At 48.5% G+C, this 25,666-nt stretch overlaps 2 protein-coding genes across 7 annotated transcripts in view; one reads left to right on the forward strand and one right to left on the reverse strand.

Moving 5' to 3' along the window:
* Nucleotides 1-1,785: 1,785 nt before the first annotated feature.
* DCAKD (dephospho-CoA kinase domain containing) lies at nt 1,786-19,915 on the reverse strand. Of its 4 annotated transcripts, none has more exons than XM_039504301.1 (6): nt 19,804-19,874; nt 16,052-16,112; nt 13,005-13,122; nt 9,636-9,839; nt 3,621-3,708; nt 1,786-2,713 (listed from the first exon to the last, which is right to left on the reverse strand). In XM_039504301.1, the coding sequence occupies exons 3-6, from the start codon at nt 13,114-13,116 to the stop codon at nt 2,428-2,430; spliced, it is 690 nt and encodes a 229-aa protein (XP_039360235.1). In that variant the 5' UTR covers nt 13,117-13,122; nt 16,052-16,112; nt 19,804-19,874; the 3' UTR covers nt 1,786-2,427. The 4 variants fall into 4 exon arrangements, with proteins under 4 accessions (XP_039360235.1, XP_039360234.1, XP_039360236.1 ...); XM_039504300.1 differs by having other exon boundaries at nt 16,052-16,139; nt 19,804-19,843; XM_039504302.1 differs by lacking the exon at nt 16,052-16,112 and having other exon boundaries at nt 19,804-19,915.
* A 1,601-nt stretch (nt 19,916-21,516) lies between these two features.
* The window catches only part of NMT1 (N-myristoyltransferase 1), a 36,569-nt gene continuing 32,419 nt past the window's right edge, over nt 21,517-25,666 (forward strand). The window contains exon 1 of one of the 3 annotated variants that reach the window (XM_039504289.1): nt 21,517-21,703. In XM_039504289.1, coding sequence (XP_039360223.1) covers nt 21,576-21,703 — 128 coding nt within the window. In that variant the 5' untranslated portion in view covers nt 21,517-21,575. Of the gene's footprint in view, nt 21,704-22,012; nt 22,195-25,666 lie in introns of those variants that run through there. The other 2 variants (XM_039504286.1, XM_039504288.1) reach the window with 2 other exon arrangements.

Consider the following 25,666-nt stretch of genomic DNA (forward strand, 5'->3'; position numbering starts at 1 on the left):
TTCGGGAAAGGGGGGGCGGGGGGAGAACCTAGGAGGGAGAATAAAGCCTGGAATCCTGGTCTCCTAGTCTATAAGGCCAGAAGGGACCATCATTATCTAGTCTGACCTGAAAGAAGGGTCAACCCAGGGGAATTATGGGGAAAAACGCCTGAGAGCAGGCTGGGTAGGAAGAAGCCCAGATAAACAGCAGCAAGGAGTAGGATGGTGCAGACCGTGACTGCAGGGTACAGGGGCTGTAGGCTGGAGCCCAGTGTGGACAAAAGGGCCCGAGTTCCCCTACCAGCCACTGAAAAGCCCCCCTGACGCAAGGGGATAAGGATAATTCAAAGCCTGCAGGGCCACGATGACCACTGGGCCCAGAGACCTGACACAAGGTCTTCGAATTATTAATTGGACTTTTGTTTGAACACTGTTACCCCAAAAGGGATGGACCTGAATATTGTGACCTGGCTGGAGGGCCAAGTTACAAAGACAGCCATGTAGTGACAGTCAGCAGAGGGCCCCGCGTGAGAGACCACTGCTACGCCTCGCCACAAGGCGCTCTCCTGCTGCGAGTGAACCCCTTTCCACATCCAGACACTGCCCTGCTCAGGAACATAACACCCTTCATAAACTCTGCCTCTGAGCAGCCAGCTTTATAGCACAGCCATGCACGGGGGTAAAAAGGACCAGACGGCAGCGTGTGCAGCAACAGCTCTCCCTGTACAAAGAACAAAAGAACTACAGGAGGTGTTCAGCTTTTTATCACTTATTGAAATACCAGCCACCCCAAGTTCTCCTTGCCTCCACCTCTCTGCGCTGGGGCCACTTGGTTACCTTTGGTAAAGGTGGAGCTAAATATTAAGGAATCCATTTCATAACGTAGCATCGTGTGTCTCCCCTCCTAGATCCCCCACATACATGTTGGTGCCATGAAGATTCCTCAGTGTTGCCCACAACTTGTGTCACCAGCACCAACCTCTCTGTGCCTGAGAAAGACGCAGGCTGGGAAGCAGAGCTCACGGGACAAGGAACTGACCCTGGAGCTGTGCAGCGTCACTACAGTCTTTAGGCCAGCCCTGGCACACTGTCTCTCCTCTGAAAATCCTGCTGAAGAGGGTATCTAGCTCCTGGAAATGCTCTGAAGCTAGCGTGGGACTGCAATACTGATGAGGCAACGTTAAAACAGGAGTAAGGAACCTTTTGCCTCGGGGATCACTGTGGGAGTGTGGTAGAGAGACCCCGGAATAAATCCGAGAACTGCACAAGCACGTGGGTGCACAGAGATTTTTCTGAGGTGTCAGTTACTGGCCACTCCACAAGGCAGGACACAGTCCAAAGATCCAACCTGGTTCAATACATCCTCTGGGCATGTAAATCGTGCCCTGCTGATTTGCCAGGCCTGTCTCAAGCTGGAGGATTATGAATTCTTGTGGAATTAGGGACCCTGCACTAAACCTGAACAGACAGATTTGGGGCAGGGAGAATGTTCCTGCTCAGGCCATAGAACTACAGGAGAGCCCCTCTGCAGACGCTATTATAACCCTGAAGCTGCAAGTGCTCCTGCTGCTGTGGTCTCTCCCACCACCACCACCACGTGCACTGGCCAAGATGGACACACCACTGAAGAGCGCAGTTATACCGAGCACACACAGGTCTCGCTCATGCCTTGCAGCACCCTGAGCCTTACATGTGGCTGCTTTAACTGCAGCCTTGCCCACTTGACTCACAGGTAACATTACAATATTTCTTAGCCTCTGAAGCCTGGAAATTGCAAGCACAGGTAAAACAAAGCACCTTGGACAATGACAGCAGGAGATGGACGTTTTTATAGTAACTCTTGCAATTTTACAACGTCCCGCATTGGTGGGGTTTAAGGCACTTTGCAAACATTCATTAAATCTCACAACCAGGAAACAGAAGTGAAATTACTTGTCTAGAGTCAAAGTGAACCATTTAGGGCCAGCTCCTGGTAGCTGAGGATGCTGGGAAGTGGGGGGGGGGGAACCCCGTAGTCCAGATCCCCACTCCTGGACCAGACTGCTGTGAGACATGTTAAGTAATCATATTCCACCCGGGGTTAAATCGAAGGAAAGATTCCTTTCGCCCTGTAGACTAGCACTTCAATGAGTTGGCCTAACACGGCCATCCTAACCGTGTAATTACTTCATACCTGAATGTCTGGGGGCCTCCATCCATTACAGCTGCCCCTCACCCTCTCCTGCAGCAGTTGCTGATCATTAATAACAGGACTAAAAAGTTAAAAGAAAGGAGCTGAGTCAGTGCATTGGCAAGGAATCCATGCTTCACCTTGAGAAGTTTACAAGGAGACTCTGCTCATCTTGTCGTCTGTATTCAGACGGCAAAGCCATTAAGGCTCATGACCTTTCATTGCCCTTTGCAAACTTGAAATTCCAGGCAGAGTTTTGGTCCCTTAAAAAAAGTGACTTATGAGAGAAAATGCCTGAGGAGAAAGCACACCAGCCCACCAATTCCAGCAACTGCTGTGACTGCCACCAAGCGCACCAAGAGGAAATCCAGAGAGTCCTCCAGCCGAGAGTGCAGTCTCAGGACCTGCCTCCGCGTGCTCTCCCAGTCCCCGGAGTTGTCAATCACGTGGTCAGCTAATTTGCGCTTCTCATCAAGCGGCAGCTGGGAGGCGATGCGGGCTTCTGCCTCTGCCTGGGCCAGGCCATTCCTCTTCATCAGTCGTGACAGCTGTGTCTGCGGATCACTACCGGGATGGGAATGAGAGACTCAGCATCAGAGATGTCTGGAAAGGAGTGAGGCCCCTAATGCTTCCACATTGCAATTACAGGACACCAAGCATGGCCAGTGCTCCAGAGAACAGGATCCCCTCACCCCTATCCCAGCCAACACACCTGGTGGGGAGCAATCCCTTCCCACTCCCCAATCAGAGACTACTTCAGCTCAGCACACGTGAGCCAGAACCTCCCTCGGTAAACATCTCCTTTCATACAGAACCTTGGATCCTGCTGGTTTTGCAGGATCCAAGGAACTGACCAGTTTTTTCTCAAAAGCCAGTTGAGCCAGCTCTCGTTGCATGGTGGGGTCACCACTGCTAGAGGGGGAGATTATACGGCACCACCCCCAACACAAGGGGCAACCAGACAACATGGCATCAGCACCACCCCAGCTAGCTGGGGGGAGTATGTCAGATCCCCTAGCCCAGATGACAGGTTTCCAGAGTCCCACAGAAAGTGATTTTTGTCCATTATTAATTAGCACTATTTAGTATTCGTGTACTACACCTCACAGCCTACTAGCACCAAGGCCCTACTGGAGATCAGGGCCCCACTGTGCTGGGGGCTGCAAAGACACCTAGCAAGACAGTCCCTGCCCTGAACAGCTCACAGTCTGATTAGACAAGACAAAGAGTAAGAGAGGAAATGGAGTCAGACTCTGCAGGATTTTCTCCCTACAGACTATGGTCACCCTCCCTGTTAGTATCTCTTTAATTCTTAATGCTGGCTCTGGATCTAGTCAGTCAATATCCACGGGGATTGATTTGCTGAGTTTTAATATATTCCTGCTATTTGCATGCAACTAAAAGCTGCATTAACAAGGGCTGCCAAAATGACACTCGTTCTCCAGTTTCCTTGGCCCTCTGTGGCACTTACCTGTAAACCAGGACTGTGTGTTTCATGAACTTGGTTAGCGTGTTGGTCTCAAACAGCAGAGGAATGTCCAGAATCACATAGCGGTAGCCTGGATGAACAAACCAACCCCCCGCCAAAAACAATAGGTGTATATAAAATGGAAATATTACTACTTATAAGGTTTTCTTACCACACACACACACCCCATTAAAAATATGGACAGAGAATTGTCTAGCTGCAGCTGCCACCCTGGGGAAAGTGTAGCACTTTCACTTTCCTCTTCCTCAGAAAGAGATGAAGTGTTTTTGTTCAAACTATCCAAAAGGTTTCCAAGCCTGGAAACTTTCAGACCAGGTGAAAGCTTCAGAAAGTTGTGAGTGGCTGGAAACAGGAGGTTAGAATGGAAACCCTGATGCACCGTATGACTGGAGCAGGCACTGCCACTTTGCTACATTGTTAGGTGGAGCTGGCTGTGCTGTGTTGCCCAACACTTCCCAAATGGGCTGGAATTTCCCATGCTGGGTGTCTGCCTCCAGCCAATTTTTTGGAAAGTTTTAGCAAAAATGGTTCAGCTGTTTCTGAGAATAAGGCCAGGGGGAAATATTTTTTTTTTAAATATTCACAGCTGTTTTGCTGAGAAGCTGCAGTGCCTCCATGCTTTGGCACAGGGACTGAAGATTGGGTGAGGTCACCCTGGGGTCAGGGATGTGCCCTTTCCTGTCCTCATGAAAATCTGCCATTTTCAGACTTACAGCCTGACCAATTTGGGCAGTTTGCACATGCTCAGTAGAGCTTTACTGAACACCCCTATTCTCCCAACATTCGGTCTGCACTGAAATTGCTCTATCCCCTCTGTTGCTAGGTGCTAACCAGACAGAGCATGTTCCAGCCAGGGCTGCAGGAGTGAGACATCTCCTGAAATTGCTCCTCTTGGCTACTGCAGGTGCAGGGTTATGGATGAGAACTCAGAGCAGGAAGACGGGACATGGGTACACAGCAGCTTCCTAGCACGGGCACACAGATGTGCGAGCTCTACTCCAGCTCGCAGCATGGCCATGGCAGCCCAGGCTAGCCCCCAGAGTGCAATCCCACCCGACTGCCTCGGGACATACTTGGGCTGCCACGGTCGCACTGCTGGTTTTAGTGCACTACCAGGCCACCCCTGCTGGGAAGCACCCTGCCAGCTGCCATTTAGACACACCCAGTCTCTCAGTACCCCCTGCTGGTGTAACGCCGACAGACCCCGGTCATTGGCCGGCAGGATCGAACCGGGGACTGCTGGAGCTTAGTGCACGAGTCTCTACAGCATGAGCTAAAGCCAACTGGCTCTTCGCTAAGGCTGGAGCAGACTCACTTTCTCTCTCACGCTCTACGTGGTCTCAGTGTCACTAGATGGGCCAGCCCCACCCCCAGGTGGGGTATGGGTTACACTGGCACCAAGGCAGCATGGAGGAGAAGGAAGAAATATCCTAACTTGCTTTAAAGCAGCGGGGTGAAGAGTGGGGAGGAAGAGCCCAGGCACCAGCTGGAATGGAAAGGGGCCTGCTACAGAGTGGGGCTGATAGGAGCCATGGCAGGGACACGGCCTTTTACAACCTGACACTGAACCCAGGAGGCCACAGTCCCAACGTTCCTTTGCTGTCAGCCAATAACTGTGAAACCCACCAGCAGACTGTCTTGCTCATCTCCCTCTATAATGGCTGGCTCACGTGGAGGATACCAACTTACTACTGCTACCAGTGACATTCACTCAAGGGGCAGAGGCCTATGCTAAGGATCTGAAGGTTCCAGCCCTGCTGATAATGCACAGGATATTTCAGACGTGGGTGGTTTTCTTAAACTTAGGAAGTCAAGTCCTTAAAAGTTAAGGAATGGCAGAATTTAAGATTAGCTGTGCATTATTCCTCTTGTGCCTCCGTCCTCCCTGCCTCTGCCGGTCTGTCCCCACCACAGCCAGCCCATTCTCCCGCTGCCCCCTCCCGTTATTCCCTCCCTAGCCTGCCCATGCCCCCGCCTTGCCCTTGACCCACTCTGTCCCTCATTCAAAATCAGTGGCTTTGTCTTTCTCCTCCAGGCTGCCTGGATGCCAGCAGGGAGGGAACGAAAGCACAGGGGAGAGAGTGTCTCCTTGCTCTCAGTTCTGGTGCCCAGCACCACAGTGACCCCCAGCATCTGGAAAGAGCACCTTCAAGACAAATCTAGTTCAGCCACAGGCCGGAGCATGCTCAGTGAACTCCGTGGAGCCGGCGGATGCTCAGCAAGGAGGGAATGTTTAGAGGCTGGCAGCAAAATTCTCTAACAAAGTTCTGCTGAGAATTGGCAACTGGCAATTTTCAGAGGTTTATAGCTCAGCCAAACTTGGACGGATTTTCAGAGAGACAACAAAAGGCGCCTCTCTGACCCCTGCCAAATTTAAAGTGTCTGCTTCAAAACAGGAGGGTGCAGGAGCCCCTTAAAGCATTTGTAAGAATTTAACGTGAGCACCACGGTGTATTTTTCCTTAACCTTACTGTTGGAAGTTCTGCACCATTTCTGCTGAAACTTTACATTCCAGCCCGAGTCAGAAATCGGCATGGAAAACTGCATCCCAAATGATTAAAGTTGGCAAAGTTATAAGCAACCAACCATAGGGACTTGTATTATAATGGGACATGTTAACAGACCATAACATATCCCTACCAGTTCCACCTTAAATAGAGACACTCAAGGTGGCAATTTCCACATGCCCAACTGTATTTATTTTATACCTTCGAACGCTTCTCCTGTACTCTGCTCACTCACCTGTCTCCTCCACGATTATTAACACTCCGAACCTCAGAGCAGCTTCCAAGAGCCACCTTTTCTATTTCTTAGAAGAAACAACCTGCCACAAAAGTGTTTCCTTATTTCCCTCCAGATGCCCCTGACCATTCCACCATTACCCCCCGACCCTGAAATATACACTGGTCTGAGGAGAAGCAGGGGCAATACTCCATCCCGGACTAGTGACAGGTTTAAGGTCCTCTTGAATCATCAGGGCTAGAGTTGAGAACTTGACCCCTTGAAGAGCAGGGAATCCCCTTTGCCCAGTGGGAGACAGGACTTATAGAACCACACGGTTAGAAGGGACTGCAAGATCATCTAGTCCAGTGGTCACCAACCGGTCGATCGCAATCGACTGGGAGAGGCTCCAGGATTGACCAGTTGATTGTGATCTCCAGCCAACGGCGCAGTGGGGCTCAGGCAGGCTGCATGCCTGTCCTGGCCCCATGCCACTCCCGGAAGTGGCTGGCTGCTAGCACGTCTCTGCAACACCTCGGGGGGAAGGGGTGTGCAATGCGGCTCAATAGGAGCTACGGGGGCAGTGCTCGCGGGCACGGGCACCGCCCAGGGCTGCCCACCTTCCCCCCAGGGGCTGCAGAGACGTGCCAGCAGCCAGGCGCTTCTGGGAGTGATGTGGGGCCAGGACAGGCATGCAGCCTGCCTGAACCCAGCTGTTCTGCTGACCAAGAGCCACCAGTGGTAAGCGCCTCCTGGCCAGAGCCTGCACCCAAACTCCCTCCCAGAGCCTGCACCCCTCACCCCTTCCTGCACCAGCCTGCAGTCCCCTCCTGCACTCAAACTCCCTCCCAGAGCTTGCACCCAAACCCCCTGCCCCAGGCTCAGCCCAGAGCCCCCCTCCCACAATCTGATCCCCCTCAGCCCCAGCCCAGAGCCTGCATCCCCTCCCACAGCCCAATCTCCTGCCCGGTGAAAGTGAGTGAGGGTGGGGGGGATGGAGTGAGCAGGGTGGGACCACAAGGAATGGGCAGGATAGATCCTGGGTTGATCTTAAAGTCAAAAAATGATCTTGTGCGTAAAGAGGTTGAAGGCCACTGATCTAGTCTAACCCCCTGCCAAGATGCAGGATTTCTAGCCATGCCTGGTTGCTGCATTAACATCTGCTGTCTTGCAACTTTAATTTACAGACAAGCTATTTTAGTAGCTTTTTAGATGCTTCTCAAATGATGAGTGTTGCCACCTGGTTGTCTAGCCAGTGCCCCCTTGTGGCCTATTAAACACGACTCACCCTGCCGCAGGTCCCCTGCCATCGGGTGTCGCCCCTCACAGATCCAGTACCATGGTGCCTTAGCCCTCTGTCTATGGCACACAGGAGTCTCCCCACGCGGGGTATTAGAGTCCCAAACAAAACGGAAAACAGATGGAGCAGATTCATCGGCAGGACCCTTCTGCTCTGGCCTTGCCTCTACGCGGCTAGTCCCTTCTGCCAATCTTCCTGGGTCCAGTTGTCCCACCCAGCAAATGGCTCGTTCAGGTAGCCAGCGGCCTCAGGCTCTGGGCTGCAACCAGGCTTCTGTCAGCAAAGACGTAGCAGAGCTCTGCTCTCCTTCCTGGTCACCCTCACCTGGGCCTGTCAACTCCTCTCTCCAATCACTGACGTTGGTTGCAGGGTCACCTGGGTCCACAGGAACTTCCTTAACCTCACCACAGTGAGTTATAACTTTTTTCTCCTTCTAGGGCCTGTATAGTGGGACCCATGGTACTAAGCCACCTGGCTTTACAGGAGGAAACATTTAATAAAAAAATAAAATTAAAATTAAAAAAAAAACAAAAAAGAGAGAGAAGCCCCGTGCCAGCGTGGGGTGGACCAAAGGGTTATTAGCCCTGGATGGGTTGTGTGTATCTCATTCCATGTGAGGGTCTATAAACCCTTCATGCCATAACAAGCTCTCTCATCATCTGTAGATGCTACTGCATGGTACAGAAAAACCTCAAGAAGAGGTTTGGGTTTTTTGTTTTAAAATAGCATCTAAATGGAGGAATCTGTTTTATGTATTTCTCCACCTAGATGCTGTTTTATATCCACTCTATCTACAGAGCAGGGTGGTTTTGTTACCCAGGGCAGAGAAAAAAAAAAAGAACAGTCTAAAAATGATCTAAAATAGCTTTTCTATGCAAAAAAAGTCATGGCTTTAAACTCTGATCTCGGAGGGCAGAAGTAAGGACTGTGTATTCATTGGAAAACCCTCTCCAACGTATAAATGCTCCTTTTTCCAGCTCTGCAAGACTGCAACTTATAAAGCTTTAAATTCATCAGCCGCTACAGGACTGGGTTTCAGACCAGTGGAACCTGGGGGCAGGGAAGTGATTCCATATGTGCACAAACCCAAAACCTTAGCTAAAGACATTTGGCCTAAGTCACCAAAAATAAATACCCTGAGTCAGTTACTGCAAACTAATTAAGACAAAATCATTTGCAAAATGATAGCTGGAGCCGTGGGTAAGGCTCCCCCAATGGCTTCATGAGCTCATAGATCCCCTCTTATTTCCTTTGTCTATTTCTCCAGTTTTCTTTCTTGTCACCTTCCTTCATTGGCTTACTTTCTCCCCCTGCATCTCTCTCAGGAGAGCTTGGCTTCTTCAGCTCCCTAGCAAAAGGCTATTCAGCTGTCACATAGCTCACCCTTGATAAGCTCGGCAAACTAGGCTGACTCTATTAAGACATCCCTCTGTCTACACGGAGACCTCCAAAACAGCTGGTGATCTTATCTGGCATTTGATTAGACCAAGTCTGACAGCTGTATTTGTTATATTTATCAGAGGGAAAAGCAGAACTCCGGAAACCACAGCTGTCAACCCATTTTTCACCTTATCGAGTTTAAGAGAGCTTTATGGCTTTCAGTGAAGCAGGGGGTGGAGGGGAATAATATTAGAACATTTCAGAAGGGGTGACATTATCTCAGGAGGAATCTCCGAAGAAGCCATACAATGCTTCCTTCAGACCCTACAGATATACTTTAAACCATAGACAGGAGAAAATGTGAAGGGCAAAACTGAAAGGCAGGAGTCTCTGAACAGGAACAATGGAAGGATGCCACATTGCTAAAGGCCGCTAGTGACACAGCACAAAGCAGTCAGTCAACATTTTAGCTCTCTTTCTCCTCTAGTCCCTTTCCCTGCTAAAGGGAAAAAACAACCAAACACATATAGCTGGTCGCCAGTGTGACCAGAATCCCCGATGTCCTAGGAGTCCATAACAATCGCTTAGTTTCTTACCTAGCACAAAGTATTTAAAGATCTGTTTCAGCATCTCTTTCTGGATCTTAGGGTGAGTGATGGCGTTCAGCAGCTGCCGTTTTTCTGGGTGGGAGAAGATAATGTTTCCCAGAGCCTCCCGGTTTATCTCCCCACTCTCCAAGAGGATTTCACTTCCAAAGTTATGCACTATCTGCTGATAGGCCAAGAAGCGGGGCTGAACCACTGATAAAATAAACAGCTGGAGGTTAGTGCCAATTCTGCATAACAAGAAGTGCTAACGTCAGTGAAGGGTCTAAAATGAATCTTATTCATTGAAGGACTGAGGTCTATTCCTTTCAAGGGAGAACACATCTGACCGGCATGCACTGAAGCAAGGCTGTGGAACATCTCATCCTAGGGGTCTAAAAGCTACATGAGAACCAGCTTTGAATTTCGTACTGCAGAAACACATTTGCTAAACTTTTGTTCCAACAACACTTAAATTTCTACAGTTCCAGGTACCCAAGAGATCAAATTACTTTGCAAACATTAATTAGCCTCATCATTCTCCTAAGAGGAAGCATTATCCCAATTTTATAGATCAGTAAACTAGGAGAAAGGACTTGCCCCAGGTTACACAGCAAGTCAGTAGCAGGGCTGGGGAAAAAACCTACAGAATCATCATGATTCCTCACTCCTTTCTCCAACAACTAGGTCTCCGAGGATTCTCTATTGGAAGGTTCTAAGGGCAGAGGCCGTGTTTCTACCTGAAACATTAGGAGTGCTCAGTAATAATAAATGTTATTTCTGTTTGTTTCTTTTTGAAAAGGGAAAACACGGCAGTGAACATAGTTGTAATAAAAACTTTATACCGCATAGTTATCAAGGGCCAGTTTACATTTTGAAGGACCTTTCTACACACATGCCTTAAGATGGTGGTGCTTTCTACACACACGTCCCTAGAGGGGCATAGAAGAACATTCGGGGGGAGGGGGAGCAATGCCAGGTGGCTCAGGCCAGCCCCCATGGGGGGCAGGGAGGGAGCGCCACCTCCTCCCTGACTCACCTCAGCATGCCACCCAGCCTGTAGGTCAGTGTGCTACCACACCGATTTCTGTCTCTGTGCCCAGCGCTGATTCCACCCCAGAGACGGTTGCACATGCCTTCCCCCCGCCCCGAAAACCTGAGGGAGGAGGGGCAGAGGGGCATGTATTGGCCCTGCCCTAGTGGTGCAGCCTGGCTGCAAGATAGAAGCTGCCTGCTGCTGAGGAAGCCTTGGTGGTGCAGTAATGCGGGGGGGGGAAGAACTGGAAAAGTTTGCACACTGCTGCCTTAAGAGAGGACGTCTGATGGCCATAGATTTGTCCAATTCCAATTAGGCGTTGAGTGGGGAGATTCAGCTTGTTCTAACTGAAAACTCCTGTGCTGGATGAACAGCGTAGCTGGGCTCCCACAAGGGAGTAGTGGGTTACTAAATATCAAAGAGGGCTGAATATTAATAGGCTTAAGGTTTCCAATGTCATCAGAATCAAGCCATAAGGGCTTGTGTAGAATACAACGTGAGATTCTTTATGATAAATTGCACATGAAAGCCTGTAGGAGGCCAATTCTCAAGAGCTGTTTGCAGCTTATTATAGACTAGTGTGATGTAAGGAAAGTATGTCATTTTAAAAAGTCATCGAAATTGCCACCCAGAGGATAGAATAATAAAAAAAGTAATTGGGAGAAGGCTGGGGATAAACTGAAGTGAAAAAAAAATAAAAATCAGTGTGTATTCTATTTTCCCTCTAATGATGCAGACCTTTCCACTTGATTGAGGCTCAGAGCAAGTTAGAAAGAAAGACATTTTTACTAAGATGAATTTCTTACTTGGGGAATTGTAATTTCTAATTCAGGGAGTTTCAGTTAAAAGGAAATCCAAGTAGTAAATATAACAACAAAAAAAGCAATTGAAGAAAAATAAATTGCTTGGTGGAAAATTGGCGTTGAACACGTACAGTGGTTCTAAGTGGCATCCTGGCCTTTCAGAGGAGGGTTGGCAGCTCTAGCAGGCCCTCGAGAGGCAGTACATTCAGGGCCGGCTCTAAGCAGTGTGCCAAATTGCCGCCATGGATGGCGGGGGCAGTCCGTGTGCCGTTAGGGTGGCACGCACGTTTCTGCCACGGCGGCAATTCAGAGGCAGCTTCTGTCTTCAGACAGAAGCCGCACCACCGCGGACAGCTGAACACAGAAGCTGCCGCCGAATTGCTGCCGCCATGGAAACGCACGTGCCGGCCTAACGGCGCACGGACTGCCTCTGCCGTCGGCGGCAGCAATTCGGTGTGCTGCTTGAGGGCAAAAACACACGGACTGCTGCCCCTTGTAGATTGCCACCCCAAGCACCTGCTTGGAATGCTGGTGCCTGGAGCCGGCCCCGAGTACATTGCAACAAAACGTAAAAATATCACAGCTTTAACATGGCCACTGAATAAGTTCTTCAATGACCAGAAAAACTGAGGTACTTAAAAAATGAAACCACCCAAGTGACATTGGTTTCTAATTAATAATCCTTTGTACATCTGCAGTGCTAGTCATCGGCAGGCCTAAAAGGGATATACAAAAATTAAACCCCACATGACCCTGATGAGGTAAGTCCTATCCCCATTTTACAGACGGAATGGAAAAAAGGGTTTCAGCCAGGCCACCAGATCCCCTGAATCCTAGTCCCCAGCTCTCATGCACTGGACCTTGTTTTGTGGGTTGTTTCCATATCAAGACCAGAAACACCCTGCAAGTGTTACAGATTCCCAGGCATGTGCATTTTGGTGCAGCACAAAATAAAACTGTGGTTTGAGTATAACTACAGCCTTCACTGGAGGCCGATTCTGGTCTCTGTTATTAGGGTGCATTTTTAATTTAAGAATTACATTTTCGGGGTCTAAAAAAAGCACCCACCGAACAAATATGAATGAAGGCTGAAATTCTCTTCTGGGGGTATTGGTAACATTCACCAGTCACTGAAGCTCCACCAGCCCCTGACAGATATAGAGTTGGGTCATGGTAAATTTGGTGGTGGCTGGAGGGAGGGAGCGTCACAGATTTGCAAAGAGAACTTTGTTACACTCCTTTACAGACAGTTGCTCTACAAAGCAGTGTTCACTGCACTATGTGCTAGGAGTACAACACCCAGAGTGAAATCTCTTCGCAGTGTGGGTCATTAAGATGTGACTTGATGAAAAATGTATCCTGTTTCCAATCCCCAAGACAGCCAGTCCACACATATCTAGTCTTAAATTGGGGAAGCAAAAGGTAACAGTTATTGACTGAACACAGAGCACCCTCTGCTGTCTAAACTCCAAAGCAGCAGCAGCGATTGACTCCAGATTGTCACGGAAATATAAGAAGAGAGATCAACTATGCAAAACTAACCCTGTCTGGCAATAACATCAGCATCAATCACTGCACAGCCCAGTTCCCGGAATACTGCCACTACTGTGCTTTTTCCTGAAGCAATTCCACCTGACAGTCCGACCAGGAACATCCTGCTCTGGAAAAGAAAGAAAACAAAGCACAACAAAATAAGACTGGGTTTCATTAATTCTGTACATGCACATATCTGTCCTAATTCAAAGAGGATCAGACTTGTATTTCTATGGCATGTTTTCATTAGAGATCTCAAAGCACTTTATGAACATTAATTAAGCCTCACCCTCTTTGAACTACATAACCTCATTTTACACACTGGGGAATGGAGACAAAAATTAAGGCCAAGATCTTTTAACGTCTGCTAGTTCTGAATGCACAATCTGAGTCAAGCAGCGTCTAATCCAGTTAGCCAACTGGAAGTGCTGAGCATCCACAATTTCAGAAGTTAGGCCCTTAGTCTCAAATGATGACTACCAAATTAGTAGACACGTCTGAAAATTTCAGCTGAAGTGACTTGTCCAGGATTATAACAAAAAGCAGTGACAGAAATGGAAGAGAATTTAGCCCATCCCCACTCAACATCCAACCCCCAGATGATGAACTTTGTGGATGGTCAGGGAGAGCATCTCAGGTGGGATGCACCAGCAGAGAGGCTGCCTCTAACATAACCAGCACCCACACCACACTGAGCCTTATCAACATATGAAATTGCACCAGCAAAGTAACGTCAAGTCAGTGCTCTCTGTGGCAGATGTGCAGAGTGCTCTATGCAAAAGGCAATAGGAAGGTAGCAGGCTGCCATGTTCTACACTAACTGAAGGTTCCACATGTCTCAAAGGGCAACTATGGAGAGATTATTGTAGTAATTTGCTCAGGACTACAAATCTCACCGGCACCCACGTTACTTTGCTAACCCATTAAACATTCAAAGATTTAGTTTGTTTGTTGCGAGTTAAGATTAATTTAATACACAACTCCCTTCTGATCACCTCGTCCAACTGCCTGTCTAGCACAGACCAGAGAACTTCACCCACTGTTTCATGCATCAAGCCCATTTCTTTTAGTTGAACTAGAGCATTTTTCTTTTTAAAAAAATCCAGTCTTGATTTTAAGGGATAGAGAACCCACCATCCCCTAAATTCTGACTAATTACACTCACTGTTAATAACGTGTGCCTTATTTTTAGTCTGAATTTGTCTAGCTTTATCTTCCACTGGATCTTCTTGTCTTCCACATTAAAGAACCACCTACTCTCAGAAATATTCTTCCCTCTAGGTCTCTATGGATTATGATTCAAGCCACCTTGTAACTTTCGCTTGCTCAATATATTTGGCTTATTGCTCTTCTCCAGTCTCTCAACATAAAGCATACTTTCCAGAGTCATTCTTGCAGCTCTTTTCTGAATGCTTTTCAATCTTTCAACATCCTTTTTGGAGCAGAGACACCAGAACTGGACCCAATATTCCAGGAATGATCTCCCCAGTGCCCTATACAGAGGTCATGGTGTTTTTCTGATGAGCAAAGATCTAAAGATATCAAATACAGCAAGTTTCCCCTATTCTGGAGAGTTTGTTCTGACTTATAAACAATCCAACCCTTCAACATTACAGCTCCCTTTTTCCAGTGAAGAAAACTTGTGTGCTGAATGCAGAGTATTGGGGGAAAAGAGTAAGTGAATCTCAGTCCAACAGAGTTTTGCCATCTGCTCAGTTTTAGCTCCTCTGCACTTGTTTGTTCAAAGGACTTTAAATTCCTCCCAGTGCAGAAATAGTAAAATACACTAAGTTTGATGCCGTTTCCTCCCTATTTATAAATGTGGATGTGTATCATAACTCATCACCACACTGGATCACTAAATCACAGGACCCCCACCCCCCCACCCCAAATACAGGCAGCAGAAGGAATACAAATATATTATTTCTAGTAAGTGATAAGTGTTCTTTGTGCTGTGTACTGTGGTTATTCTTTGAAATTATTACAGAGAAGCGGCCATGTAGACTAGAAGGATCCTCAACTCTTCCTCAAATAACTCTCCATTGAACAACAAACACATAGTTAATGCCCAGTAACTTCCAATTACTGTAGAACGGCGGTTCTCAAACTGTGGGTCCCGCCGCTCTTTGAACATGGTCGCCAGGGCTGGCTTAGACTTGCTGGCGCCGAAGCCAAAGCCCGGGGGCTTCAGCCCTGGGCAACAAGACTCCGGTTGCAGGCCCCCTGCCTGGGGTCGAAGCTCTTGAGCTTCGGCTTTGGCCCCCCTGACCGGAACAGTGGGGCCTGGGGCTCCCCAACCAGGGCAGTGAGGCTTGGGCGGGCTCAGGCTTCGGGCCCCTCTCCCGGGGGTGTGCAGTAATTTTTGTTGTCAGAAGGGGGCCACGATGCAATGAAGTTTATAAGGATGCTGCTTGAAGTGGGGTTAGTTGTCCACTAGAGGTCACTCTTCCCTCCATTAAAAAGCAAGTGAAGCTCTGCCTATAAACCAGGCGGGGTTCTCAAACTGGGGGCGGGACCCCTCAGGGGGTCATGAGGTAACTCCAGGAGAGGGCAGGGTCGCGAGCTGTCAGCCTGTACCGCAAACCCCGCTTTGCCTCCAGCATTTCTAATGGACAATATATAAAATGGTGTTTTTAATTTATAAGGTGGTGTCGGGGGGAGGGCGGGTGTCACACTCCAAGGTTTTGCTACGTGAAAGGGGTCACCAGTACAAGAGTTTGAGAACCACTGCGACGCTTACATTTATATAGCACCTTTCATCCAGCGGGCTCGCTAACTTTACTAGCCAGCTCCAAACATTGCGTATGTGCATACACACCTCTCAAGAGGGATGTGTCCATCACGTACCAGCACAATTACCACTGATCAGCAGTACAGACACAATGAAAATTAACAGATCCAAATGAAACCTACGGAAGGAATTTAAGGAGGCAGAACATAACTATCCCAAGAGAGTCTGATCAACACATCGGTATTAATGTAGTTGTGCAAAAAGAACTACAGCGTCCTTAATAACCAGAAGTGGTTCATCTCATCTGCAAATCTCGGTTACTTACCTATTAAAGGGTGGCACTGGATGTGCTTCTCTTCCTTTTGGCTGGTGATCTGTATGTGTATCTATCATAGAGAGAGAATTTCACAGTCCTGTAAATGGGACGTATAGAGGCAGGTTGTGAGCTAGTGATGTCAGAGGGTTCCAGAAGATTCTGTAGCAATTGGAGGCAACTCAGAGGGGGAAACTGTGCCAGGCTGTGACATGAAGGAAGCCAATACCAGATGCCCTGCATAACTACTGCACTGAAACTCACTAGTTCTGCTGCTGTCAGTACCCAAGAAGGTGCCCATGTATCCTGGTACTGCTCGGAACGAGAGGCAAGTGCACGTTGCTACTTGTTCTTCCCAAAAGCCTAGGAAAGCAGACTAGGTCAGGCAGCCATTAGGGCCTAATTCTCCCTTCCCTTGAACCTAGGTCATCACTTACACCACGGGTGGGCAAACTTCTTGGCTCAAGGGCCACATCTGGGTATGGAAATTGTGTGGCGGGCCATGAATGCTCATGAAATTGGGGGCAAGTCCCTCTCCCCTCCACCCCACCCCCCAAGAACAAATTTAAACAAACTAGCGTCTAAGAAATCTCAGAGACAACAGCTTCTATCTTAATCATATAGTGCAGTTGTAGCCATGTCAGTTCCAAGATATTAGACAAGGTGAGAGAGGCAATATCTTTTAGTAGAACAACTTCTGTTGGTGACAGCTTGCGTCTCTCATCAACAGAAGTCGGTCCACTAAAAGATATTTACTTCATCCACCTTTTATCTTATGCAGTCAACTGACACACACAAAAATGTAACAATCAATCAATTTCTATCACAGCTATAACGGTTTTAGTGAATGCCAGATCTGACCTCTATATGTAACCTGGAACACTAAGGAAACATTTTTTAAGACAAAGTTCAGGCAGTGTGTGTTGGACTGGACACTTGGTCTAAGAAGAATCACAGGGCTAGGGATGAGAGGAAAATCATGACATGAAGAGCACAGAACTATTGGCCTTACCCTTGGTGTTCAGTTGAATAAGCACAGGGTGATAATTGCAGATGGGTTTTAATGGGCATGGGTATTACTACAAGTTTTCATTTATCTAAAACAAAATATCCTTTGCTCCTATAGTACCAGGACTTTCAGCTTAATTGCTGCATCACTTTCAAATTCATTCCAAGTTTGGCTGATAATGGACTGTGTCAACCTTTTAGACTTCCATAAGGTGCTTGATTTAATCCTGCTTGGTGTTCTGATTAAAAATTAACACCATACAAAAAACAACAGAGGCCAGTGGTTCTCAAATTTCTGTATCGGTGACCCCTTTCACACAGCAAGCCTTGGAGTGCAACCCCTGTTATGAATTAAAGGCACTTTTAAAATATTTAACACTATTATAAACGCTGGAGGGAAAGCATGGTTTATAGATGGAGGCTGACAGCTCGCAACCCCCCCCCACCCCATGTAATAACCTTGTGATCCTATGAGGGGTCACAACCCCCAATTTGAGAACCCCGACGTAGGCCATATTAAATGGATTAAAAACTGGTTAACTGAAGAAATTGATTGTGGGGGATCAAAGTCCTACAGGGTGTTTCCAGTAGGGTCCTGCAGGGACCTGTTCTCAGCACAATGCTATTCAATACATTTCTAAAAAGATCTGCTCTAGGAATTATTCTGGGGAAGTTCTCTAGTCTTTGTTATGCAGGAGGTGGGAGGATCACAACTGTCCCTTCTGGCCTGGGAATCTATGAATATATTAATTATCTGGAAGAAAACATAAAATCATTGCTAGTCAAATGCACAAATGGCAAAATTGGGAGTTGGGTAAATAATGATAGGGACAGGTCAGTTATACATACTAATTTGGATTGTTTCATGAGCATGTTTTAATACAGTCAAATGTAAGGACATATGCTGAGGAACAAAGAGTGTAGGTCACACTTATAAGATGGGGGACTGTATCCTGGAATGTAGTGACACTGGAAAGGACTTAGGGGCTATGGTATAGAACCAACTGAAAAGAAGCTCCCAGTCCAATGCTGTGGCCTGCCCTAGAGGACACACATGATACTTGGATCCTTAAGCAGGAGACTACAGGTTAGCAGCCCTGTACAGCATTGCGAAGGACTTTATTGGAAGGCTGTATCCGTTTCTTGTGCCCACACTTTAAAGAGATTGTTGAAAACAGGAAAAGGTTCAGAAGAGAGCTACTAGAATGATGTGAGGCCTGGAAAGCCTGCCTTATAGCAAGAGACTAAAGAAGCTCAATCTATTTAATATATCCAAGAAATGACCTGACCATGGTGTCTAGGAGTACATCACTGGGAAAGAGATTCCTGAACATAAACAACTCTTTAATCTACCAGAAAAAAAGCATAAAAAGATCCCGTGGCTGGAAGCTGAAGCTAAGCAATTCAGACTATAAATAAGGCAGTTTTAACAGTGAAGGTAGTTAGTCATTGGTGCCACTTAGCTAGGGATGCACTGGATTCTCCATCACTTGAAGTCTTTACCTGTTGATTTGATATATTTCTAAAAATAAATATATATATATGCTATAGCTCAAACAGAAGTTACGTGCTTCATGCTGAATTTACAAAGTGAGATGACTTGAATTAACACAGGCCATGACAGCTTAAGAGGATCATAACCATAGAAAGGGATAATCATAATCCCTTCTGATCTGGAAAAAAAAAAAACCAAATCTAGGAATTGGTGACTATTGATTCCATGGTCCCTTATCAACAATGCATGGCCCACTCTAGGGATGGGCCCAAACCAAAATGTTTGATCTTAACTTGTGAGCAGTTCAATATTAAAACTTTTAAAGGCCAGCCCATCTCTATATCGCTCAGCCCATTTTATTTTTTAAAGGGAACATCCTGATTCTGATGGGATTGTCTACCTGGCCTCTGAACTGGGAGGGGGGCAGAAGCGCCAGTGAATGGAGAGATGGATGAACAGGAGGGGGAGTTTCAAGGTGAGCAGGGGCAGCTGCACCAGGGTGGGAAGGAACATCCCAGTAGTTTCTACTTCCCTACTGATGGTAGTTCCTTGGCAGCTGGTGCCCAGTCCCATCCCCAACCCGGGGGGCTTGCACCCAATGCATTCCCCATCCCCTACCCTGGCAGCTGGGGTGCACATGCTCCACCCCTCCCCAGGGCCTGGTATTTCCATTGGGACCCTTGGTGGCTGGCAGGAGGAACTAGGCAAGGCCACTCCCTGGTAGCCAGCCCAATGGTGCGCACCACGGTGGCCATGCCAGCCCCTCCGCGGGGTCCTGCTCGCCTCCGCACCCCCCCCCTCACCGGCACAGCCAGGGCCTGCTCGCCCCTCTACAGCTACTGCGGGGACAATCCCCGCTCTGCTGCGGGGCTGCGAGCCTCCCAGGTCCATCCCCCCCGGAAAAACCCTGACAGCAGCAACGGAGGGCAGGACCCAGCCTGCCCGGGGGCCTCCCACGGGGCCAGTACAACACAGCGGGTCCCCACACGCCCCCCCGGCGGCTGCGGGCCCCCGGCCCGGGGGGGGGGGGGACAGGCCAGCGCCACTCGCCCCGCGCCGAGCAGCCCGGAGCGGCCCCGCAGCCCGGGCCGAGGGGAGCTGTAGGGACCGGGCAGCGCCTGAGCAGCCCGGGATCGGCCCGCCCAGGCCCCGCCGGCCACAGGCCAGTCGCCTTCCGCTCCCGGGCCAGGCCCCGCGGAGACCCGCCCAGGCCCCCTCAGCGCCGGCCGCTGCCCCCACCTCAGCTCCCCGCGCCCCTCACCGGCCGCTCGCTCGCTCTCCCCGGACCCTGGACCCAGCTCCAGCCGCGCCACTGCCCCGCCCTTTCATTGGCCGAGAGGAACCCGGCTCTCCCCGCTCAGCCAATCACTGCTGCTCTTACTCGGCTCGCCCCGCCCCCCGGCGCCCAGGGAGGGGCGGGGCGGGGCCGTGGGGCGTGTCAATAGGGCCGCGGGGTCTGTGCGGTACAGGGAGTGAGTAGGGTGAGAACGAGGCTCAAAGCGGGGGGTTGTGGGTATAGCCAGGACCTACAGTATTTAGGGGCCCTGGTTCAGATTTGGATCCACAGGGACCTGCACTTCTGCAGAGCCTGGTGGCCCAGGAGGCTACACGGACCAGCAGGGGTCTGTCTACATGGATCTGATTGCAAGAGAGAGGTTTTTAAAAGTGATGCCACAAATAATTCCTAAGCAGATTTCTCCTTCTGCCTCTGAATAGGTCCCCTCAACAATTGAAAACCTGAAGTAGGAGATTGAAAACCTTCTCAGATGGGTTGAGGGTGAGATAGTTCTGATACTAGTCCAGTACCTCACCTCCTGCTAACTGCAGCAAGCAGTCTTAGTCTGATAGTCCATCTTTTACTATGCCACTTTAAATAATTTGTCCAAATAGTCTAGTGTCCAGTTCATTGTCCCCATTCATTGCACAGCATCCTGAGGTTCTTTATAAAACTCATGAAAAACAGGATCCTGTCTGAAAAGCTTAAGAAGGCCCTGTGCAATGCAGTACATGGTGGTGGGACTGGGTTTCCCTCTTGACCATTGAGAGCTCCCATAATCCACCTGGCCTACTGCACATGAGCTATGCCCAGCTCATGAGACAGCTCATGGTGTCCGACACTATAAGGTGGTCCAGAGACATTTACATGGAACACATCACGGGACACCACCAGTACCAGGTTGAATAACCAAGAACGCCGACCAGGGAAATAACCCACTTCCTTCTCTGATAAACCGAAGGATGCACTCCACCCATGTACTTATTCTCTACACCACTGCTGACTTGGACTCTTAATACATTCCATGGGTGGCGTACCTGAGCCCACTTAACCACCGGCGCTTTAAAAACTCCCACACCCCAATCTGGATCTGTGCTGGTTATGTGATATGTATGTACCTCGTGAACCTTGAGTATCAGAGGGGTAGACGTGTTAGTCTGGATATGTAAAAGCAGCAAAGAGTCCTGTGGCACCTTATAGACTAACAGATGTATTGGAGCATGAGCTTTCATGGGTGAATACTCACTTCATTGGATGCATGAACCTCCTGAACCTTGTAACCGATACTTGCAATCCCCCATAACCCAAACCCAACCCCAGATGTACAGTACCTTCCCTCTTAACTTGTGTAAATTTGATTTTAAACATTAACTTCTGTTCCACTCTGAGACTCTGAGATCCAGTCACCTGTGTCTTAGCCTTCATAGTTCTAAGGCTCATTATTGATCAAACATTGATAGCTTCTGCACATAGCCGCTAAGGCCAATTTAAGGTCACAATTCCTAGCCCCTCTGTTCAATAAGCGACTACTAAAAAGAATACTACACATCCCAGCATGCCCCGGTCATGACCAGGCTTGTCTACCACGGCAGCCTCCTCCCAAAGGATTATGGGAATTGTAGTCCCTTTCGCTTTGACAGGCTCTTCCGCGTTCATCTCATTGCAGACTACAAATTCCAGCATGCTCCACGCGGCGCCGCCCAATCGCGGCTCGCCTGGCTGTGGGGGCGCGGCAGCCGGCGAGGCCCTGTTTCAAGATGGCGGACGAGGGTGAGACAGCAGTGAAGCGGCCGCCGTCGAGGCCCCAGCGATCGTCCGGGGAGGAGAACGATCACGAGCACTGCAGCGACTGCGAGAACGAGGACGAGCACAGCTACAACCGGGGGTAAGAGGGGCCCCGGGCCCCGCAGAGCGGAGCCGGCCCGTCCCATTGAGCGGGGCTGCGGCCGGGAAGTGCGCCTCGCTCCGCCACTCGCGCCTCCTGATTGGCTGCACGAGGGTATTCCACACTGTGAATGGCCAGCTGCTGTGCCAGTCAAAAGGGGAGGGGCCCCTGGGCTGCAGCAGCATGTCTCGCAAGCTAAGCAGGGTCAGGCCTTAGCAGGGCGTGGATGGGAGACTTCCCCGGGGCAGCCTCCAAGGAAGGGGGGGGGGGTCATCTGGGGAGGGAGCTGCTGGTGATGCCAGTGCCCTCGTATGAGGGCTGTGGTGTTGCCCCTGCTGGTGCTTGGGTAGTGCCACCATTAGCTGTGGTGCCTGGGAGAGGCACCTGCTGGAGGGCCCAGGAAAGGGAGGCTGAGCAGTCATGGTCACTGGTGATCCTGTGGTGCTTTGCACCAGAGTTAAACCCAGGGCTCTGGCCAGGTTTCAGCTGGGGTAAGTTCATTTCCCTGCCCCCCCGAATTCACCTGCAGTTTCTAGCTGAGGTTTTAACTCCCAAACTGCTGCATCTCACTGGTGGGTGAAATGACTCCTGTGCCCAGCCAGCATATCATGTCATGCATCTCATGTAAATATCAGTGAAAGGGTCCACATAAATATGACTTGCATCTGATCTTACTAGCCAGATGCTTTGCATTCTGCATGCTGGAAGGTGTTAAAGAACAAATTCCAATATTGTGTATTACTGTAAAGTGGTTACAGTGTAAAACAGACGTTTTGTAAACAGCGAGAAATCAAAAGGATCAGGGGTTTTGCAAAATATGTATGTGTCATGGGGCAGCAAACCTGTCAGTGCTGTAAGAACATAGAGCACCTACAGCAAGAAAAGAGGTGATGGATCCATGCTCCGGACAAGACTCTGGTTGTAGGTGGATCCTGTCTTTGCAGTAGAGCAGGATGTTCCCAGACTGAGTAACTCCATATTGCTTACCTGGGAGCAATTGTCAGAGGCATTCCTTCCCACTGCCCCAAACTGGCGAGGGTACTTATTATCTGCACAGAGCCTGACTCCTCAGTGTCCCTTTCCTGACATACCGGCTCCTCCGCTCTCCATGTTAGCGAGCACGTAGCACACTCCTTGGCTCTGGAGATGGAACAGGAATACTTCATCAAAGTTTCATTCTGAGGTTTTATTCTCATCCTTGGGCTGTTGACTAACCTCGGTGTAAGAAAGGCAGAGTCTTTGGGACCTGTATTTGAAACTTGATTTTTTTAGGCCCTGTGTACACTGTGAGAGGAATTGTAGTACCTACGGTCAAGGATTAAACAGGATTTTAGCATGGTTTTCCTGATTAGTGTGAGCCAGGATTTTTTTTCCCCTGTGAAGTATGATGCTGACTAACTCCTTGGGCCTTGTTTAGTCACATAGATCAGGGAAACAAGGCCAGACTTGTGCTACACCAGCTGTGTCTAAACACATTTGTAGATAGCATGCTTCTGATTCCAGATGTGATCTGATTCCAGTTTCTTGTCTAATCTATTGCGGTTTTGTAATGACCTGATTTTTTTATGGAATATTTATGCTGGAGATTTTATCCTACCCAACCTGTCTTTGCTATTTTGGTACCTAAATAACAGCTTGAGGAAGCTGGGTCATGGATAGAATCATTCTGTTTTGCTGTTTCATATTGGGGATCTGGTTTTGACAGTTCTGGTGTGAAATGCAATTGTAGTGTCCCAGGTATAAGGCTGCTTATGGCACCCATGTTAGGGCTCTGCGCTCCACCATCTTCTTTTTGCTGCCTACAGTAGGATACAGAAAATGTCTGTGATGTGGGCAGCTTAAAGGAGAGACTCCCCCACACACCCCCATTAAACCCGCTGTGCGTGCATTTTAGTTTACACACTGGAGCTGATAGTCACATGTATGACCTCATTTTTCCAGAGGTTCCTGGCTTGTGCTGTGCAAATCTGAGCTTCAGTTGAGTGTTTTTCATATCCTTGACCCCATTCAGTGGTTGGTGCACTATGAAAGTTAGAGACCATCAGCTGAAGAGCAGTCTCTCTTTGTCAGCAGCTTTTCTTAGGCAATATCACTTGTGAAGAAACCAAAGTTAATAAAAGACCAGACTGGAAATACTGAAGACGCTTTCTTGTGTCGACACAGCCTTGAAGTAATATTTCATTGCCTCATGGGTGGGGCCCTGCATCTTAATTTAATAGGGTTAGCTCTGCTGTGGGCTTGGAAGCTGTAATTTCCTTCTCTGACATGATTTGGTTTGTAAGACCAGATCCAAGCAGAAATGAGAAGCAGGGCTTCATCACGACTGCTGACTCTGCTTTGTGCTTTCTAACGATATTTCCCAGTCAAACTGAGTTTTCAACTCTCAGGCTTTGTATTCAGTAGGGAAGAAAGTCTATTTTTAACCTATTTTAGCATCCTAGTGTGGACAAAGCAAGTTATAGTTTAAACCCTAACATGTGGAAGCTATAATTACCTTGTCTTCGCTAGAATTTGACAATTAACAGATGAAGTCCTGGTCTACACCTGAAACTCAAGTCAGCCTAGCTACATTGCTCAGGTCTGTGAAAAATTTTGCATCCCGATTGCCATCGTTAGCTCGGCCTGACCCCTGAGATAGACGTAGCTAGGTGGACAGAAGGATTCTTCGGTTGATGTAGCTGTCGGCTCTCGGAGCAGGTGGATTAACAACACTGACGGCAAAACCCTTCCATTGATGTAAAACGTGTCTACATTACAGCAGTAGTGTGGGCATAGCCTAACAAATGTCTAACGTTTGCCGTGTGGAACAGATATCGGGGGGTGTCCAGACCAGACTTGGCAAAGGTGTTTGGAAAGTTTAAAACTCACTTTGAGTGGCAATGAAGTTAGAAAGCAGAGTCCATAGTGTGGAAGAAAACAAGTCCTCACTCTGCGTTTAGCATCAAGTCAGAGACAGTTTATTACGAGCAATTGCAAGGGAAGACTGCGGTCGGACAGGGGGGTCCCCCTGACCTAGGCAGATCTTCCCCCTACAAGCAGTATAAGACAAGTATTTATACAAACTCCCTCCAGACACTACCTTAACTCAAGGTTTCTGCTTAAACCAGCATTCCAGCCTTATCAACTAAAAGCCAGGCGAGAAGCGAGGCGAAAAAGCAGCATCTCTTACAACTCTCGCGTTGTTAGGGTTAGGGCTACCTTTCACTCTAGCCTTAAATTGACCAAGACATTTACCCTGCTTTAATTCTGCTTCCACGATAGATATACGGATATTGAATACGTGCCTTGAAGACTCACCCAAACACCCTTCCCCCACAATCAAAGGACTCTGAAAGAGAAAAGACCAAAGAGGAAGAAAATGAAAAATTCGGGGACCCCATCTGAGCGGTTTCATTGTTGGTGATTTCTCGTGCTCGTATTACACTAACGTGCACACAACTCATTTATCTAGTTACTCGAGCTGCCCACAGTTCATGCGATCAAACAACAAATTGGGGTGGAGAGAAGCATTTTGAAATTCAGCCTTAATATACCACCTGTCACGCAACAGTTTGCTAAATGGACTTGCAAAACGATTCGGGGAGTTCTCCCTCCCCTCAGTGCCCTATTCCCTGTCAAAGACCCTTTGTGTTTTTGTTACAAGGCTGAAAAAATCCAGGTCTAACTTTATCATTAGCAATAGTGCTGACTGTTTGGTTTTTTAAGGGTAGGAAGGAGGTGAACTGAGGCATCTCTGATTTGCTGGTGTATCAGTGTATCAATGTAGAATCACCGCAGGCGGCAGCACAATGAGCAACTGTTGTGAGTGTGAAAAGCAGGGGTGTTGCTGCGCTGGCTGTGGGGAAGGGGAAGCATTACACTACTCCCTTGTGCTGTCTGTACAGGCAGGACCACAACTGCACCATGAAGGGACGTGTTATGGAAATCCCCCGTCAGTGGAACTCAATGGAGTTTAGTTTCTAA

Source organism: Mauremys reevesii, linkage group 17 (genome assembly GCF_016161935.1).
Source record: "Mauremys reevesii isolate NIE-2019 linkage group 17, ASM1616193v1, whole genome shotgun sequence".
In the NCBI taxonomy this organism is placed as follows: domain Eukaryota; kingdom Metazoa; phylum Chordata; order Testudines; family Geoemydidae; genus Mauremys; species Mauremys reevesii.

Coding starts and splice junctions, on each gene's coding strand:
- DCAKD (XM_039504302.1), bottom strand. CDS start 13,116: ATGTTCCTGGTCGGACTGTCAGGTGGAATTGCTTCAGGAAAAAGCACA. Junction 9,840..13,004: donor TGATGTTATTGCCAGACAGG/GTTAGTTTTGCA, acceptor TTATTTTATCAG/TGGTTCAGCCCCGCTTCTTG. Junction 2,714..3,620: donor CACACAGTCCTGGTTTACAG/GTAAGTGCCACA, acceptor CCATCCCGGTAG/TGATCCGCAGACACAGCTGT.